Source organism: Recurvomyces mirabilis (assembly GCF_035927965.1).
Source record: "Recurvomyces mirabilis strain CCFEE 5264 chromosome Unknown scaffold_19, whole genome shotgun sequence".
Taxonomy (NCBI): domain Eukaryota; kingdom Fungi; phylum Ascomycota; class Dothideomycetes; order Mycosphaerellales; family Teratosphaeriaceae; genus Recurvomyces; species Recurvomyces mirabilis.
The window spans coordinates 491032-508706 of record NW_027041953.1 but is presented as its reverse complement, the minus strand read 5'-3'; the positions used below and the strand labels follow the sequence as shown (position 1 = coordinate 508706).

General features: G+C 53.0%; 5 protein-coding genes across 5 annotated transcripts; 3 read left to right on the top strand and 2 right to left on the bottom strand.

Moving 5' to 3' along the window:
• Nucleotides 1-36: 36 nt before the first annotated feature.
• LTS14_007235 (uncharacterized protein) lies at nucleotides 37-8679 on the bottom strand (the record flags this gene model as incomplete). Its single annotated transcript, XM_064839927.1, has 4 exons — nucleotides 37-1304; nucleotides 1363-3893; nucleotides 3943-8552; nucleotides 8608-8679. 4 exons carry the CDS (start codon nucleotides 8677-8679, stop codon nucleotides 37-39), a joined length of 8481 nt encoding a protein of 2826 aa, XP_064692686.1.
• Nucleotides 8680-9165: 486 nt separating this feature from the next.
• Nucleotides 9166-10155, top strand: LTS14_007234 (uncharacterized protein; the record flags this gene model as incomplete). Its single annotated transcript, XM_064839926.1, has 3 exons — nucleotides 9166-9383; nucleotides 9435-9783; nucleotides 9850-10155. 3 exons carry the CDS (start codon nucleotides 9166-9168, stop codon nucleotides 10153-10155), a joined length of 873 nt encoding a protein of 290 aa, XP_064692685.1.
• A 505-nt stretch (nucleotides 10156-10660) lies between these two features.
• LTS14_007233 (uncharacterized protein) lies at nucleotides 10661-11575 on the top strand (the record flags this gene model as incomplete). The annotated part of the gene is made up of 3 exons (XM_064839925.1): nucleotides 10661-10758; nucleotides 10817-11168; nucleotides 11276-11575. 3 exons carry the CDS (start codon nucleotides 10661-10663, stop codon nucleotides 11573-11575), a joined length of 750 nt encoding a protein of 249 aa, XP_064692684.1.
• A 222-nt stretch (nucleotides 11576-11797) lies between these two features.
• LTS14_007232 (uncharacterized protein) lies at nucleotides 11798-13167 on the bottom strand (the record flags this gene model as incomplete). Its single annotated transcript, XM_064839924.1, has 2 exons — nucleotides 11798-12109; nucleotides 12178-13167. The coding sequence occupies 2 exons, from the start codon at nucleotides 13165-13167 to the stop codon at nucleotides 11798-11800; spliced, it is 1302 nt and encodes a 433-aa protein (XP_064692683.1).
• Nucleotides 13168-15170: 2003 nt separating this feature from the next.
• On the top strand, nucleotides 15171-17525 carry LTS14_007231 (uncharacterized protein; the record flags this gene model as incomplete). Its single annotated transcript, XM_064839923.1, has 6 exons — nucleotides 15171-15535; nucleotides 15589-16059; nucleotides 16111-16408; nucleotides 16461-16811; nucleotides 16869-16956; nucleotides 17017-17525. The coding sequence occupies 6 exons, from the start codon at nucleotides 15171-15173 to the stop codon at nucleotides 17523-17525; spliced, it is 2082 nt and encodes a 693-aa protein (XP_064692682.1).
• Between the last annotated feature and the right edge of the window lie 150 nt (nucleotides 17526-17675).

Here is a 17675-nt window from a genome sequence, read left to right as displayed (position 1 = left end):
CCCACGACCACCATCGACCAGCAAATCGATGTCCTCTTAGGCCTGACTCAGCAATCTCGACGCAACAGAGTGCGTACTATCATTGAAACCCCCCGTCCCCAACCCCTCAAACCCCCACTCCCCCCCTTCCTTCCCCCCCGACAAACTCGACCGCTGACTCTTTCCCCGTGGAGCATTCTTCGGATTCCGCAACTTCCCAATCCAGAGCATCTGTTCATGCTCCCTCAGATAGCGCTCCGAGGAGAAACTCTCCAGCACATTCTTCCTCCCAATCATCCCCAGCGCCCGTCGCTGCTCAGTCTTCTCATACATCCTCTTCGTAATCCGCACAACATCTCGTGCGGAGGGACGATCCATACCGAGTTTCGGCAGCGGCTCGCTGAGATCACCGGATTCGTCGTCGGCGTATTCCGCCCATTCGCCTAGGAGCGCGAGGACTTCGATTTGTGCTTGGGCTAGAGCGTGGGAGTCGTTGGGTGCGACGACGGCGCTGAATTTCTTCCAGGTCACCGGGTCGGTGACGACGCGGAAGCTGGCGCCCACGTCTGTGCAGACGATTGGGACGCCGGTTAGGGCTGCTTCGCCCATGGCTAGGGGGAGGCCTTCCGAGACGGAGGAATTGAGGAAGAGCCAGGCGTTTTCTAGGACTTTGGAGGGCTTGCCTAGACCTCGCAGAGCGACATTGTCCCTCAACCCTTTCGACGCCAGAATCTCCTTGCACTCGGCGGAGTATGAGGGCGTCTTCTCTAGGTCGCCGTAGATGTCCAACTGATAGTCCTTGATGCCCCAGTCGTTGACGATGATGTCTGCGGCTAAGATGGCGTTTTTAATGTCCTTGATGAAGCGCACATGGGACAACATCACTACAGTCGGTCGATCCGTCTTGATCTTCTTGACGGGCTCGAACTGTTCCATGCCGGTGATACCATTCACGATGGGATCGATCTTGCGAGCAAAGAGGCGACGATGCTGTAAAGTACCGCCTTGAGTCCCGTGCTCCGTCTCCCAGTCCGGGTTGAAGAAGTCGGCGCATGGTAGGAGGATGTCGGCATGGTATAATGTCAATATCGACGTCATGCGGGACAGTGATAGTAACGAAGAGGACACGAAAGGTGCATCCCACGACATGGCGGAGGAGAGCGTGACCGTGACCTCACGCCAGCTTATACCATGGTCCCAGATGTGCAGGCTACTGCCCCGGAGCATTTTCCACAGGATGCCGTAGGAAGCGCCGGCGAAGTGGTGCGATGCTTGGAAGACATCTGGTACCTTCTCTGGAATCGGTACAGAAAAGATGAACAGATCTGCGTCTCCGTTAGTAAGATGAAGCGTAGCAAACTCGACGTAGACATGATGACTTACATCGATGCCATCTATCCAGAGCGCCATCGAGGTGGTCCAACGACGGTAGCTCCGCATCAAGCCACTTCGATACTGGGTAGGTATTCTCAATATCTTCCGCAAGCCATAGCTCTCGCCAACGCTTCTTGACGGTAGCACTCAGCCACACCTGTCCCCAATGCCGGGACTTCTCAAAGTATGCATTCAATCGTATGAGTGCTTCTGTCGCTTCAGTCACATGTCTTTGCTCAAAGTTGACGGCTCTTGCACACTTCACTAGGCTGTAGAGGATAGGCAGGAAGTTCTCTTCGATATCCTTGACGCTTGTGTGGTTCCAGCGCTGTTGCACGGCTGAGTCCAGAGAGTCCTCAAAGACACCATGTGATGGCGTGAGAAAGTCCAGGCCCCATAATGGCAGTATTGACAACGACTCAACATTGCGTTCGATCTGGAACTTCGGGGTGCCGAAATCGTTGGCAGCTTCCGCAATGACATGCCATCTGATACTATCGAGCCCGTTGACCATATCGCGGCGGCATGCGGAAACACCGCCTCCTTCGATCGGCCAAGTACCAGTGTCTATGGCGGTGACATGGAGTGTATTGTGTGTATCAACGAATTGCAGAGACGGGTTGCGGGCAGTGACTCGACTATCGCCACCCTGGCCAAAGCTATACAAGTCGCCAAACTTGTATGCGATGGACGACCTCGAGCTCACCTCAGGATCCATGTCTGTTTGAGCCAAGATGGCATCAGCATGCTGATCAAGGTACTTTCGAGCAGCTGTCAGTCTTCCACGGTCACGATGTCTCCAGTATGGCTTTAGTACGCTATCTGAGCGGAGAGACATGTAGTCGAGCCATCGGATCGTGGCAGCGTCGTACTGTCTGTTACCTGCCCAAGTCTTCCACAAATGGGACCTGGCGGAGGCAGTCGACACAGGGTAGCGCACAATATTGAGCCGCAGCGCACGAGTGAGTATATTGGTTTTCAGCGTGGTGAATTTCAGCAGCGGATCGTCGCTCGCGAAGGTAACATTGTGTGGTTTCTTCAGTATGTCAAACCAATCGAACTTGATCATATCAGGGGTGTCGACTTCTTCTCCGTTCAGCGTCGTGGAGATGATGGGATACCATTTCTGGTGGTAGCTCCATGTACTGCGATACACGCCTCGCTCGTTAATGAAAGTAGCCTCGGTGACCTTCGAATGTGGTATCCACTGATCCATCTTGTGCGCTTGCTCGGGTGGTGGGAAACACCAGGACACTCTCATACGAATATGGGCTAGGTTGAATTCGGCTCGCAGTAGCTCGTCCTCATATCGAGCATCTTTCCTGTAGAAGTACTTGAAGGCTATCAGGTTGTTGTCCTTGAAGTACGACCCAGACTTGGTGTAACCCTTCTCGTCGTATATCACGAGCTGCTGCTCGAGGTCACCCTGAACACAATGGCGTGTAAACGGCAATCGCTTGTGTCGGAGTGGGTCGTGAGTAGCATATTCATAAGTGAAAGTTCTTGCCAGGTTGCCAGAAGAGTACTGCTCCCGGGTCTTGAGGACAAGATGCGCACCGTAAATATTGATGGCTGCGAGACTTTTGAGATCATCGTGTGGTGGTTGCGTATCGTGATGCCCGGTATATTGAAACAGCTTCCACGAACCCGACTCGGCAGGCTTGATGAAGCATGTGGATATGCCGCTCCAACCCTCAATGATCACTTTGCGCTTTCCAACGACAGTCTTGATACCTTTCATGTCGCTATTGAGACGGTCCAGTGTTGGTCGACCGTGAAAAAGAAACCAGGGAATGACAGCGTGCTGTACTGCACCGCAGTACAACCACACGCTGCTGTAAATCAGTCGAGCGGAGCGCTTGACGATAGTGTTTTGTTTCGCTGTGACAAAGTCTAGCTCTCGCTGAAGCTCTGGATCCGCAACCAGAGAGATGACGAAAAGCTTAATAGCCATCCGAGTAATGTTTATGGCATGTTGGAGCTGTCGGAGCACCCCGGTGCCAACCTTGATCGCAGTAGAGGAGACTTGACGATCACGATCTGGCATACCGACTAGGACTTTTCGGCTTGGGTAGGTGTTCGGGGTAGTAATGTACTGCTGATCGACCGCCCTTCCGTACTCGGCTACAGCAGCCTGCAAACCGATGCTGAGCGACCATCTGAGGACGCACTGCACGGCATCCTGGGCGCTCGTCAGGTTGAACTTGGATCGTGTCCACTTGACTTGTGCCGCCGTCAGAGTATTTGAGCGCCCACAACATCGATGAACCAACCACGACCGAATATCCGGTGGAAGGTTCTGCCAATGTTGATCGCATTCAAGGCCGAAGAGCAGATCAGAGAGCAGATTTTGGTCTCGACGTTCGATTGCATTGGTGCGAACGTCAACGGAGAACTCAACAAGGCGCTTTACACCCTGCGCTAATGGAATACCTTCGTGAGTGTCATTGTGTGTCAACAAAAGCTCGACAAGCATAGAGTCGTGATGCGACATGCCGAACATTGCTTCAGCAGAAGCATGCACAAGAGCTTCCGCGACACTAACAGGATTAGCCAGAGGGTTCGTTGACAGACAAGGCGTGTACTCACATCTTGACCATCTGCCCATCATTCTGTTCCCAGCAGCCATCCACCCTGACTGAGCCCACGAAGACGAGGATATGAAGTTCGCTTCCACGATAGGAAGTCATGGATCTCGTATGCTGAGCGAGGTCCGACCTACTGTCAGACATCGTAGCGCCTGAAACGGCGTCCAGCAAGATCTCACCGCAATGCCATCGGGTCGCTATCTGGTGAAACAGTTGCTGGTAATCGGGGAAGGCATCGTTCATAAGTGACGTTCTTCTTGTTAAGCATGATTGGGTAAGCAAGCTAACGACCTCACTCCCTGGATACTCACTGGGCACGACCCTGTAGCGCTTGTCTTCTGGTAACGAGGAGTACATTTCGAACGCATTCGAGGCCATCTCGTGAGAATCGTCCTGTTCTGATGACGTGGCACTATGAACCAGCAACTTGTACGAAGGAGTGTTGACTGCCTTAATCGCCGTACGGTGGCTGGGCCAGCCAATCTTCGCCGTCCGGAAAGATAAGAGGTTTGCACACCAGGCGGTAGCCGCGAGTGCGATCACGCCGCCATATGGCCAGTCTCCGTTCCACACCTGTAACGCTATGCCTATCGAAAGACCAAGTGGGGCAGTGATCAGCAAATCCATCAGCACGTTAGAGCCGGCAAAGATCCTGTTGTATTGGTACCATAAGAGGCCGGTGTACGCGAAAGTGTATGCTAAGAACAAGACAGGTCCATTGCCGGAGGTCGCAAATACCCACATAAGGGTTGCAAAGATACAAACGCCCCAAACATGCAGGAAGAAGAACTTCACGAAGCTAGACCAGTAGAGTCGTCGTCGTGTCGACGCAGCATTGTTGACGGCATGGTGAAGATTGTCCAGAGAGCTGATCGGTTGATCTGTGCCGTGGTTCGCCGTTGACCAAAGTGGTAATGCAACAATGTCCAGGCAGATTGCAGCAGTCAGATAGTAAGCCAGGCTGAAACCTACTGCGAATCGATGTTGTGCGTTCTGCGCAATATCATAGCCAAGGAAACCACCAGACAGTGAGCCGCCACCTAATAATCGACCCCATTTGTCCATAAGAGCTATCACGAAATAGAATGCACCACACCAAGTCTCGTTGCCAGCGAAGCGCCAGTGGATAAATGCATTGTGCATTCTCAGACCTTTCTGGAGGTCTTGGAGGGTATCAACAGCCGTCTTGCACTGGAGATTCCAAGTAGGACTGAAAGTGTAGGGCATCTTGGTGCGTGAGTATTTCGTGTACCAGTCCATCAAGAATGAGGTGGCGTCGGAACCTTCTGCTAAGCGTTTCACGAGTGGACTGCTGGTGGACTTCCTCCACCATGGACGACATCGCTCTTTCCATACAGCTTCTGCCAGCGCCTTGCGTGGGGCCGGCGTGGTTGCGAGATCCGTAACATAGCTAGGAACTTCGTCCTTCGGCCCAGAGAGCTGTTTGTAAAAGTCCACAACCTCGCCATCAGTTGCAAAAGACATGTTGAAGTACCAGGTCGCCCACTTGCCCATCACATCGCGAGTACCAAGGACGAGACCAACGACCAGTATAGTGAGGACGCATGGATAGATGATGATATCGTGGCCGAGCCACAAGGTGAGGAGTGGCGGCACAAAGAGTATAGGCACCCACGCAACGATCACAGTCCTGCCTGATTGGAACGAGAATCCAGGTACCTGATAGAGCGCAAGAGTGGCCAGGAGCGTTAGATAAGATGTCAATATCACGTAATAGAAGAAGAATATCCAGGCCCCGTAGAAGCCATCGAGGATACCAATGATGATGAACGCCATACCGCCAATTCCAAGACAGACAGCTGCGCAGGCAACAAGTCTAGTGAGGACGTACAGGTTCATTGCTGGGTATGCCATGGCGAAGAAATAATAGCTACCGCCAGTTCCGATCCACGTTCCGAAGGCTCCGCAAGTGAGGAGGCTAAACATGAGGGCTGCCGTAGCCATGCTTGATTCCGTCTTACTCATGAATGTGCTTAGGTACAAGCCACGGCCAAGGGTGGAAAGCAGTAGGATGTCGATCAGAGCTGGTGCGGCAAAGATGCTAAGGAAACTGATTCGGTACCATACCGGCGGATCTAGTCGAGCGGCATCCGGGTCCTCATCGACTAATTTCGACGCGTATGAGGTCGGCTGTTCTGAGTCGTTTTCGTCAGGACGAGGAGGTGGGTGCGTAGCACAGTGCAAGCGGAATTTTTCGGACAATATCCGGCCAAGCACTTGAGGGCGGAGATCGAAATAGGTCTCACACTGAGCGCCAGTCGCAAACATCTCCGCGAAGGATGCCGCCTGATCAGAATGCTGACCGAGGAAGGGGTTGCGATCTAGGATCTCGACATAGACCTCCTCGAGTGCTAGCTTGCGGAAAGCCGAGAACATAGCAAGCGCCAGAAAATCCGCACTGGCGTCGATCTTTCCGGAAGACACTATCCCCTGTTGGAGGACGGTCTGGAGGCGGTCGAGAAAGTCCGATGAGGAGTCGATTTTCATTAGTATTTGTGGCAGGCGTTGCTCGATCTCCTGAAATACTGACAGGGCAGCACCATACTCGAGACATGCGCATCCTTGGTCGACGTACCAAGCCAGGCGTGATCTCACGACGTCTGCAGGTTGATACTGGCCGCGAAGATAGAGTTCTGCATTCTGCGCTCGTAGTTGAATCAATGTTGGGAGAGTCAATAGCTGGTGCTCGCAGTACGCGCTGATCTTGCATGACAAGGTTATCGGATAGTTGCAGAGTTCGCTTTGGCTGGTCAAGCCAGAGTTGGAGAGTCGGTCGTCGATAAGCTTGTCGCTGGTAGATTCGTGGGCTGCTTGAGTTGCAAGCCGTCGAAGAAGCAGCATGGCCTCGCTGGGGGACAGCTGATCAAGATTGTTCAGAAGTCCCATTGGAAGCCCAAATGATGTGTTGAGGCTATTGTTCGCGCTGGCCAAATCGACCTCTGCCGTAAAGCACACACTTCGTGAAATTCCACGGCTGGACAAGAAGGCATGAAGCAATGTGCTCAATCGATCTTTTGCGTTGCGTGACACAAAGACGTCCATAGATTCAGTGACAATGTCCCTTGAATAGACTGCCCAGAATTGTCGATTGAGACCTTTACAGAACCCAGAGTGCAAGCCCTCATATATGCGCAATGAACTGTTCTCGTCCGTCGTAGCGCTGCTTACTAGCTCCAACAGCTCAGCTAATGGCTCAGAGTACACAGACAACGAGCCGGTGGATGTGTGGATGTCGACCAGTCTCTCCAGACGGCCACGCATGCTCTCGATATCAGCCAACTTGAAGCGACTCAACAGACCGAGCTCTTTGAGGTGAACTTGACTATCAACAATGTCGTCAAAGTCTTGCTGTGAACAATCTTGTCCTAGTTGAAAGCAGCCATAGGACTCAAATGGCACTCCTTGTTCGGAAGCGTCCAGGGGATGGAAGTTGCCTTCACAGGGTAAAGGCATTGGCTGCAACGAGCTCACGATGTCCGAGTCGCGATCTTGTCTTCCACTGGCAGGCGACAAAAGTGTAAGCCGGGAGCGTAAATTGGGAATGTCGGTTTCCAAGCAATCGTAGATCGCTGAATCTGTGCAGGGCAGTATGTTTATCCGTTCGTTGGCTCGCCAAGAGCCTTGTAGAGCGATCCTCTCGTGACCTTGTAACCACATTAGCGCTCCGATAGGCTCCTCCGAAATAGTAACAGCGGAGACCTCCTCGGAATGGAGAAGCGCACTCTGTCGGCCAATCCATATTGGAATGGTATTGAACCTACACCAGGAAAAGCTGCGCTTGATCACGGCGTGTATTAGCGGCGCCTCGTCGTCAAGAGTATCCCAAGCAAGCAAAATATGGCCTCCTAGTGATGTGTGCTTCGCTAGAGCTCGCTGCACGCGCTGGAGGCCGACCATCTGGTAGTAGTCACATCGTTCGCCATCGACACGCACTGTAGCATTGCGGCAGATGATGCCTCGTAATGGCGCGACATCGATGCTAGAGCACTGTTCGGCCGTGAGATAGTCTGGTGGAGATACTTCAAGGTAAACGTCGACATTGAGGCCGACCAGCAATTTTACCAGCTCGTTGATGATCGCCGGCTGAATAATGTGATGGTAATTAGCCAACAGGACGCCAGTAAATGGAGTTGCCGACTCGGCGTGACATCTGAGATATGCATCCACTGTCTGGAAAAGAGTATCGAGTGCTTTGGCAGGCTCCGTCAACTCAAGCTTTGGGAAGGATATCGCAGCGTCGAGCCGTGCGATGATTTGCTTTCCAGGGCCAAGCGGAGATGCTGACGCGACAGCCTCCAGAACGCCTTCGCGTCGTGGATCGAGGACTGTGAGATCCCATTGCGTGAACAGCTGAGCTTCCCTCCTTGTCGGTGGAACATTGATGCTTCCCAGGAAGATGCCAAAGGACGAAGGCTCGATGGGTTGGCTCACGAGCTGCGTGGCGCGGAGTGGTCGTAGATTGCGGAACTTTTCCGTCGCGAACGTTGGTGGGCGTCGCTGTCGAAGCCTTTCCATCGTCCACTTCGAAGCCGTGAAGATGGCATATCCAGATCCGAGTAAGAAGCCAACACATGCCACTACTGCGAGAACCTGTCTCTGGTCAGCAAAGCACCTGTCCGTGACCGCGCCATGTCTCAGGACCTACCAGCCCGGGCCAAGGGCGCTGCATCAACTTCCATCCCACCGGCACGTCTCCTCGCACAATGGTTGCGTTCATGCTGAGGAGTCCAAGAAAAAAAGAGAGGAAGATGGCGCGCAGCGCTCAAGTTAGAGCGTAACTCATGAACATCGACATGAAGAGCATGACAGAGGCAGGTTCCTCGTCTTACCGCAGGTATTACGTTTACGTCCATGACCTTTGCCACTAGCCAACTACTACTGCTGAGCCTTGCTTGCGTTAACGTTGGCAAGCTTGGTCCAATATAGTCTGCCGAAGTCTTCGATAGATTATTGGCGCCTCGGCGAGAAAGCGTGCAAGCACTTCACCTGGGCCCGCCTAAATGGATGTTGGAGGACGCGCAGGGGTCGCCCAAAGCTGCGCTTGCGCACTGATCATCCATTTATTCCGAGCACTTGCAGCACACTTATCGGGATGATGGCAATAGTTCCCTGTCACGCAATCACCTATGGCAACAACCTCGATGACATGCAGTATCACTGCGTGAATCCCATCTCGCCCATCCCGAGCTCTCGCCATCGAATCATGGAGGCACCCAGTACAGCATTGCACGAACAGGAAACACGTAAGACTCGACGAAGACGCATACTGGTTGCGATCGCAGCCTTCCTTGTGGTTGCCATAGTCGTCATCGTAGTAGCTGTGATCTTCTCCAACAAACGACAACATGGTCTAGAATCAACGATCCTGGTCCCTTTGTACATCTATCCAGACAACGGCTCTTGGAATAGCCTTTACAAAGCGTCAGTGTCTCTGTAGATCTGCTAGAATTGACGTGCTGACCATCAGCATAGCATCGGTTCAAGACCGAATCTCAACTTCACCGCGATCATCAACCCATCGAGTGGCCCAGGAAATGCATCAACTCCCGGGGCCGACTACGTGGCTGCGATTCAGAAGCTGAACAGCTTCTCGAATGTACAGTCAGTGGGTTATGTGCCCACTTCTCTCGCCACTCGCCCTGTCGATGAGGTCCTCGCCGACATATCCGTCTATGCTGGATGGTGCCATACAACAAACCTGAGCATGCACGGTATCTTCTTCGATGAGATGCCTGTGAACTACTCAGCGGCTACTGCCGACTATGTTGGGCAGATCGATGTCGCAGTGAAGATTTCGGAAGGCATTTCCAGCCCAAGACTCGTATGTGCAGCTTTCAGAAACACGTTTGAGGGTGTATCGTACGCTGGCAACTGACAGCTGATGCAGGTTGTGCACAACCCAGGCGCTGTGCCAGATCCTCGCTTAGTGCTGGAGACGACGGATGTGACAATCAGCTTTGAAGGAGACTACAACACCTTCGTCCAGCAACAAGCTACACTGTCGAGTCTGCCGCAGCCTAGATCTCGCTACGGCGTCGTCGTACATTCGACGCCACTCTCCGCCAAGCTGGACAAGTTGGTGGACGAGATGAGCCACGTTGCTCAGTCGCTCTTTCTGACTGACTTGGATGAGAATGCATATGCAGACTTCGGCTCGACTTGGATCAGCTTTGTGCGCGCAGTACGAGCGTGAAAGAGTGATTGGCCTAGACTTCGCATTATGGATGAGCTGGTCAGGCCAGCGAAATTGTCTCTGGCACTGCGCTGACTGGCCGGAGATGCATGTAAAAGCTGCAATGTCAGCCCGTGCCAAGTATTGCCAGATGATTTTGCAATTTGATCTGCTCGTGTTCCAGGATCAAGCATCAAGCTTGATCCCAGGCCAGCGCCGGAGCTCCGTTTCTGGCAATGAGGCGGAAGAGGCAATCACGTGGCTGGGCCACGTTTTCGTCGTCTGCATTAGAGTGGATAGCATCGTGCTTGGCAGCCCCCGCATATTGAGTACCCGCTGCTTTGTTTCGGGAAAGTTTAGATAGAGGAAATATATTAGGGCATGAAACAGGGCAGAAATTCTCCGCATGTGCTGATTCTTCAGCCGCTGAAGACGTATAGTAGCCGGCAAGCAATATATGCCCGTGAGACCTGGTAAGATTCTTGTTCGCTCTCGACCATTTCCTTATTCTGGCCCAACTGACGCTATGCACGCACCCTTGAAGTCGAAGCCGAGATTGGGCATAATCCTACCACTGTACATTTACCCGTTGTCCTCGGAAAGCTGGAAGCCACTGTACGACGCGTATGTTCTGAGTCGAGGGACGTTACGCACAGAAGCGTCAGCTGAGTTTGTTCCACAGTGTCACCGCCCACAAGGATCTCCAGTTCCTTGTCATTGTCAATCCGAATAGCGGACCAGGCACAACACCCTTGCCAGACGAGAACTACCTCCGAGAGTTGGCCGTCCTCAACGCACATCCAAACATCATCACTCTTGGCTACGTCTCCTCCAGCTATTGTCGTCGCTCACTGCAAGCCGTCTGTAGTGAGATCGAGGTGTATGCAAGCTGGACTAGCTACCAAGAAGGGAAAATTCAGGTGCAGGGCATTTTCCTAGACGAATGTCCAGATTGGTGGCAGAAAGACGCCAACAGTACCTACCTGCATGCAGTTCAAAGCTGTACGGAGGCGGCCTTTGCGAACGCATCAGTGGTGTGTTCTCCCCCGATTCACAGCAGGATTGACCGCTTAGAGTTGGCGAGTCTGTTCGAAGTTCGAATTCGGCCAGGGCTCAAGTACTGACATGTCCTCATGGTCAGATCATCCATAATCCAGGAGCCAGGCCGGCGCCACTTCCGCAGCGTGTGCGAACCACGGCCACGATCATTCGCGAAGACTCAGCAGCTCGCTTCGCCACCACAGACATTGCTTGGACCAAAGCATCGACTCCCAGCGATCGAGCTGAATACGCCATCATACTGTATGACGTGCCTCGTGAACAGATGATGCACCTGGTGAAGAGTCTGCGAGATCAAGTCGGATGGCTCTACCTGACGGCAAGCGCCGGCTATACGGCGCTAGACTCGCTAGCCGAATTCTGTGACTTAGTGAATGCTTAGCATGAATTTCTATCTGCACTACCATTTTCCGTCCGCACATGAAACGTGCTGCATCTCTGCCCTTTTGACAGAAGCTATTTCTGACTGCATGAGTTGAACCACCCTGTTACCATACTGCTCACGTATTGGAAGCTGAATTACCTGTGCCCATGCTTTTATGCTGCGACCGCGCCGAAGCTCACGTCAACCAATCAATATGCAACACGTCCGAAACCGCTTCAGCTAAGCTGACTCTTGGGACATCTGCAAACAATGCCAAGTATCACGAGCGCAGTCGGCGAGCGAGTGCTGTGTCCGCCACCCAAGCTCTGTTGAAGCTCGTGCGGTTACCGCTACGCAATAGCCTACATCGCCTGTCCTGCGACCCACATGCTTGACGGGAATGCACTGTGACGATGCCGCCTCCAGGCAAGAAACCACCTGCGCTACGGTTGAGCCTGTGCCGGTACCAAGATTGTATGCGCGGAAGGCGTGATGGTCGGGTCGGGACATCGCGGTGCCAAGCGCCGCAAGGTGGCCCCGAGCAAGGTCAACCTGGAGCATGTCAGTATCATGACTCGTGATATACCATGGGGTAATATCAAGGGTGCGGGGTCTCTTACAACGTGGATAAAATCCCTTGTAGCAGTCCCATCCCCACTGGACCAGTCCGTGCCGAAGACACTCAACACTTCTCGCTTGCCAGTAAGTACCTGTGCTATAACAGGGAAGAGGTTCGTCGGTGTTTGTCGTGGGCTCTCACCAAGCATACCACTAGGCTCACACCCGACAGGATTGAAATAGCGAAGGGCAGTCATGCGCCAGGCTGGGTTGGCATGAGCCACGTCGGCAAGTATGGCTTCGCAAAAGTACTTTGTGCGGCCGTAGGGAGAGGTCAGCCCGGTAATGCCCGGGACTAAGTGTGTCGTTTCATCACTGCCACCTTCAACCTTCGTCTCGTGGTGGACCAAGTGCTCTTCGTGCAGAGGAGCGCCTCGATTCATGGTTGAGCCGTAGACAGTCGCGGACGACGAGAAGACGAAGCTAAAGATGCCGAAAACTTCGAGGAGGCCCAGAAAATCGATGAGACCAGCTACATTGTTGAGATAGTAATCCAGCGGCCGAATAGTGCTCTCTTCAACTGATTTGTAGGCGGCGAAATGGATCACACCTCTGATCGAGCTCAGCTGATTGCTGTCGTTCTCGAGGACGTACCTTCCGAGAACAGCTCTCATGGAGGCGCTGCGGTAGTCGATCTTGTACAGGACGATGATGGGACTTCGACGTCCTTGAGCTGCCCAGTGCTTCGTAGCCAATGCCCGGATGCTGACGAGAGTGGACTCGAACGAGTTGCTAAGACTGTCGACGACGATGACATTATGGCCATCATTCAGCAATTCCAGGCAAGTATGAGATCCAATGTAGCCTAGGCCCCCGACAACCAAGATATAGCCATCGTTGTGCACGGCATCCTCAAGTGCGAATAGATTGGTCTCTGAAAGGCTTTCGAGGGAGGACTGGCTGGATGAAGTTGGTAGGTCTGGTGAAGAGCAATCGGATGGGACCAACGAGGGACTCGAGCCGGTGCTCATCTGCTCGTCTTGAAACGACATTTTGGAGTCCCAAAGTGAAGGAGTAGACGCTGATGAAAACCTGAAGAGTGGGCAACGCTTCACAGTATTCTACGGGAAGAATATGGACTGAGACCACTCATATTGGCATGGTTGCTGCATCCCTTCCTTCAAAACGCTGACACGGCTCGGCGCCTGCAGAGAATATTTTCAGTTCTCGTTGAGCAATTCAAGCCATCGGAGCCATGCGTCCGATTGCATATTGGAACTTCCGTCAGACGACTGCAACTTTCTATGCAAGGGCTGAGAGCATAGAGTAATGTCTTCGCGTGTACGATGAGTGATTGCAGCGAATGAGCCTGTACACGATGCTCCTAGCATACTGTAAGCCAATACACTACCGTCTGAGCTATATGGGTGATGGCAATGGCAAAATCGGAGAAGCCTTGAATTGTAAGCGCACGTCCCGAAAGGTGATCTTGCGTGATGTTCCCCTTGAACTTTCGCCATCTCTCCCCGTTGTTCCAGACTTCACGGTAGGTCGTGATCAGTCTTCATTCCGAAAGTGTCCGCGGGATGAGGCACCGACGGGATGCACAACAACGGTTTGGTCTTGGCCATGACCGTGCCGTCTCAATCTGCAGCCGGCACGAAGGCCAGCTGAATGTCGTTATATTGACGGTCCACGCTTCTTCGCGTAGACTGGTACCACGTTCGCGCTCTCGTCGGGATCGTTGGTGGACCATTTGGCGTACGTGCGCAGTGGAGGATGCTAGCCTAAACGCCCAGTCAGACGTCTATAGTGTGATGTAGCGGGCTTTGCCGGATGTAAATGGTATACTCCTTCCGAATGAACACTCTTGGCATCCAGGCATCCCGCCCCGCTCAGCTGAAAGTACCCGCATACGCCCCTGCGTAGGTGGGTCAACATGCAAGTGAGACGAGAATATTGAGCCTCATACGGCCTGCGCAGCGTTACGCTATTGTTTCTTCCCGGGACCAGGACACGCATTCATCTATCGAGGCTACGGCAAGCACCTGAAGGTGAGCTTTATCCTGCATCTCCACGACCACGACTCACCACAACACACTCAAGATGAGATTCTTCGACATTCTACTGGTCTCAACACTGACGGCAACGGCCGTGGCACACAAACATGGTGCAGACAACCACACCGAGGTGCTCCCGGTCCTCAAGAAGCCTTGCGTCTGCCCTCCGCCAAGTTGTCCCGTCTTCCTCAACGCAAAGAGCGTGAGTTGGCCAGATCTCAATGGTGTCGAACGAGTGAATGACGCCTTCGCTTAGTTGTGCGAATGCAAACAGGCGGCTGCATGGGCTTGCTACACAGCAGCAAATGGAGGCTGCCCAAAACCAAGGAACTCCGTATGCTCTCCCGCATGTCCCACCGATTCGCATTCGGCTGACTTCAGAAATAGCATGGCCTCTGCTGAAGAGCCCGACAAACTGATCCTGGCTTCCAGTCGCGAATGGTGGAACATCTTTCATAGGCTGAATATTCCTGTAGAGAGTTGATGAGTTGCGGTAATCAAAAATCCATGTTATGACATTGCAAAATTCGTACTTGCCAAGATTTCTTCTCCGCGCCCCACATCTCGCGCTCGGGGTGCCTGCATCCATCCTTGCATCAAGGTAATAAGGCGTCCCGACGGGTCAGGTACCGAAGTCTGGATCTTCTGCAAGTACCTGGCCTACTATATTGTCATGCCACTAGTACGTGCATTCCGCTACGCCGCTTGCAGAGCATTGCGAACGTGGTCCCGGTCTTCCTTGCCTTGTCTGCCAGCACCAACTCCAAGCGGATCACGCAACGATATTGGCTGACGTGCGGCGCCATGAAAAGACGAAACAATAGTCTTGAGGCTGAGAGGAAGGCATATTGGATGCAGCGATATTGCTGCATGGGTACGAGCTCGTTGAGTCTGGTGCTACCATAGTCCTGTGCTGCTCCTCGTGGCCTCGCATTATCTAGCACCTCATTGCTGCACAGTCGTTCCCGTCCTGCCTGTCTCCTACTATCGACGACATGAAGCTCATGTCGAGGCTCTTTGGCAGCATCGCCTTGTCGGCCTGTCTGGCTACTGCACAATACACCGTCGATCAAACTGTTCTCATTCTCGCTCGTTCGACCACAGAAGCATCCTCGGCATATTCTGGACTTGCTGGCTATGGCATTCCTTACCAGATTGTGGTCGTGCCCCAGAGCGGCATCAACATCCCGACCTTGAACTCATCCGCCACACATGGATTGTACAGCGGTCTTATCATCCTCAGTGAGGTTTCCTACAGTTATTCGGCCACGAACTGGTCAAGTGCCATCAGCCCTGCCCAGTACAACCAACTCTATGCCTATCAGACCGCCTTTGGTGTGCGTATGGTAAAGTTGGACTGGTATGTAGGGTCGATCATCAAGTTCCTATATGTCTACTAACGGGTTTCGACAGCTACCCTAGTCCTCAGTATGGCGCTACTACAGCCATTGCAGGTGCAGGATGCTGCGGAACTGCTGTCGAGCAGCTAGTCAGCATATCGAACTCGACCGGCTTCCCCACTGCTAACTTGGTCAACGGAGCTGGCATGACCACTCAGAGCTTATACCACTATCCAGCGACTATCACTGATTCCACAACGACATGGGAGATTGCTCAATTCGCGCCAGACTCGGCCGGTACTTACCTTGGTACAACGACCGCGGGCGTCATCAACAACTTCGGGGGCCGAGAACAGATGGTGTTCTTCACCAGCTGGGCGACTGATTGGGCGGCAACTTCGAACTTTCTCCAGCATGCATATATTCACTGGATGACCAGGGGCTTCTTTGTTGGATCGAGGAAGCTCTACTTCAATACTCAAATCGACGACGTCCATCTGTCGACCGCGACGTATAACCCAGGAAACTACACTTTCCGCCTCGGGTAAGCAATATAGTCCAGCAAGTCTTTGCTATTACTGATACAGTATGACAGTGGAAACGATCTAGCCATCCACGTCACATGGATGAAGAGCATCAACTCAAGACTTCCTGCAGGGTCCAGCTACAAGATCGAGCTCGGTCACAATGGCGCCGGTGACATCGAAAACGCGACCAACATCGAATACAACGCTGCCACGGATGTCTGCAACCCTGTTGACTCGGTCTATCCTGATGATCAACCTGACACAGGGTTAGAGTTCCAGAAGCCACTGGGAACAGGCCAGACCTTCTGGCCCAGCACGCCTACTAACTACACCTGGAGCCTTACCTGCGCCAAGGTTGACCAGCTTGTATGTGATCTGATTGGACATGGTCGTACCCTGGCTAATCGTTATGGCATAGCTAACCTGGCTCAACAACCCAACCAACAGAGATGCTTTCAGCCACATCTCCCATACCTTCACCCATCTGAATCTCGACAACTCCACCTATAGTGATTCCTACAAAGAGATCCAATTTAACCAGGCCTGGCTAAAGCAAGTTGGCATCACAGCCGGATCGTTTTCCGCCAAGGGCCTGATTCCACCGGCCATTACCGGCATGCACAACGGTGATGCCATTCGTGCTTTCATCGATCTGGGAATCTCCAATGTCGTTGGCGATAACAGCCGTTCGGCGCTGCTGAACACGCAAAACCCATTCTGGCCACTTACTTCCACGGTCGCTGCCAACGGATATGCCGGTCTTAATATCGTCAGCTCGGAATTCCTGTTTCTCCCTCCCCAGGCATTGGCTGACATTGTTCATTAGGTGCCTCGCTGGCCGACAGCCATCTTTTACAACTGCGATAACCCGACCTGCGACTTGCTAGAATGGATCGACACTTCCGGTGGTGCTGGTAAGGCCGAAGCCTTGAGCGGACTACATTAGACATCTTCAACTGACTAGCACACCGCAGGCACCTTCACCGACCTCCTCACCCACGAGAGATCAGTCTCCTCTCGCTACCTCCTCGCCCTGCGCCAAGACCCCTTCATGTTCCACCAAGCCAACCTCCGCGCTTCCGATCGTCCCGCCACAACTATCGGCACACAATCCGTGAACTCACTCCTCCAGATGTGGGTCGAGACCGTAACACAGGAAATGACCCGCTTGACCAAATGGCCTCTGGTAACGAAGAAGCATGACGATATCGCCGCCCTCTTCATACAACGCCAGGTTCGCGATAGCTGCTCGCCGATGCTGACGTATCAGTACGGTAGCAATGGGACGAAGATCATTGGTGCTACTGTCAGTGCGACGGGCAATTCGTGTTCGGCACCGATTGGTATTACACTACCGGGTTCTGGTTCGGCGACAGGGACCGTAACGAAGGACCAGCTCGGCTCGGAGCCGTTGATCTTTTGGGCGACTTTGAGCGGAAGCCCGGTGACTGTCACTCTTGCTACACCCATGTCTGTACTCTGACGTTTGACATTGCCCATAGCGACAGGAAAGATTCTTGGCGTTGATTGTAGTTGTATTTACATCGTCCAAAACATTGGCGGTACTCAAATTAATTCATACTCACACTTCGCACCTAATCTCCCGTCACAAGAGCCTCCCAATCCACCTTGC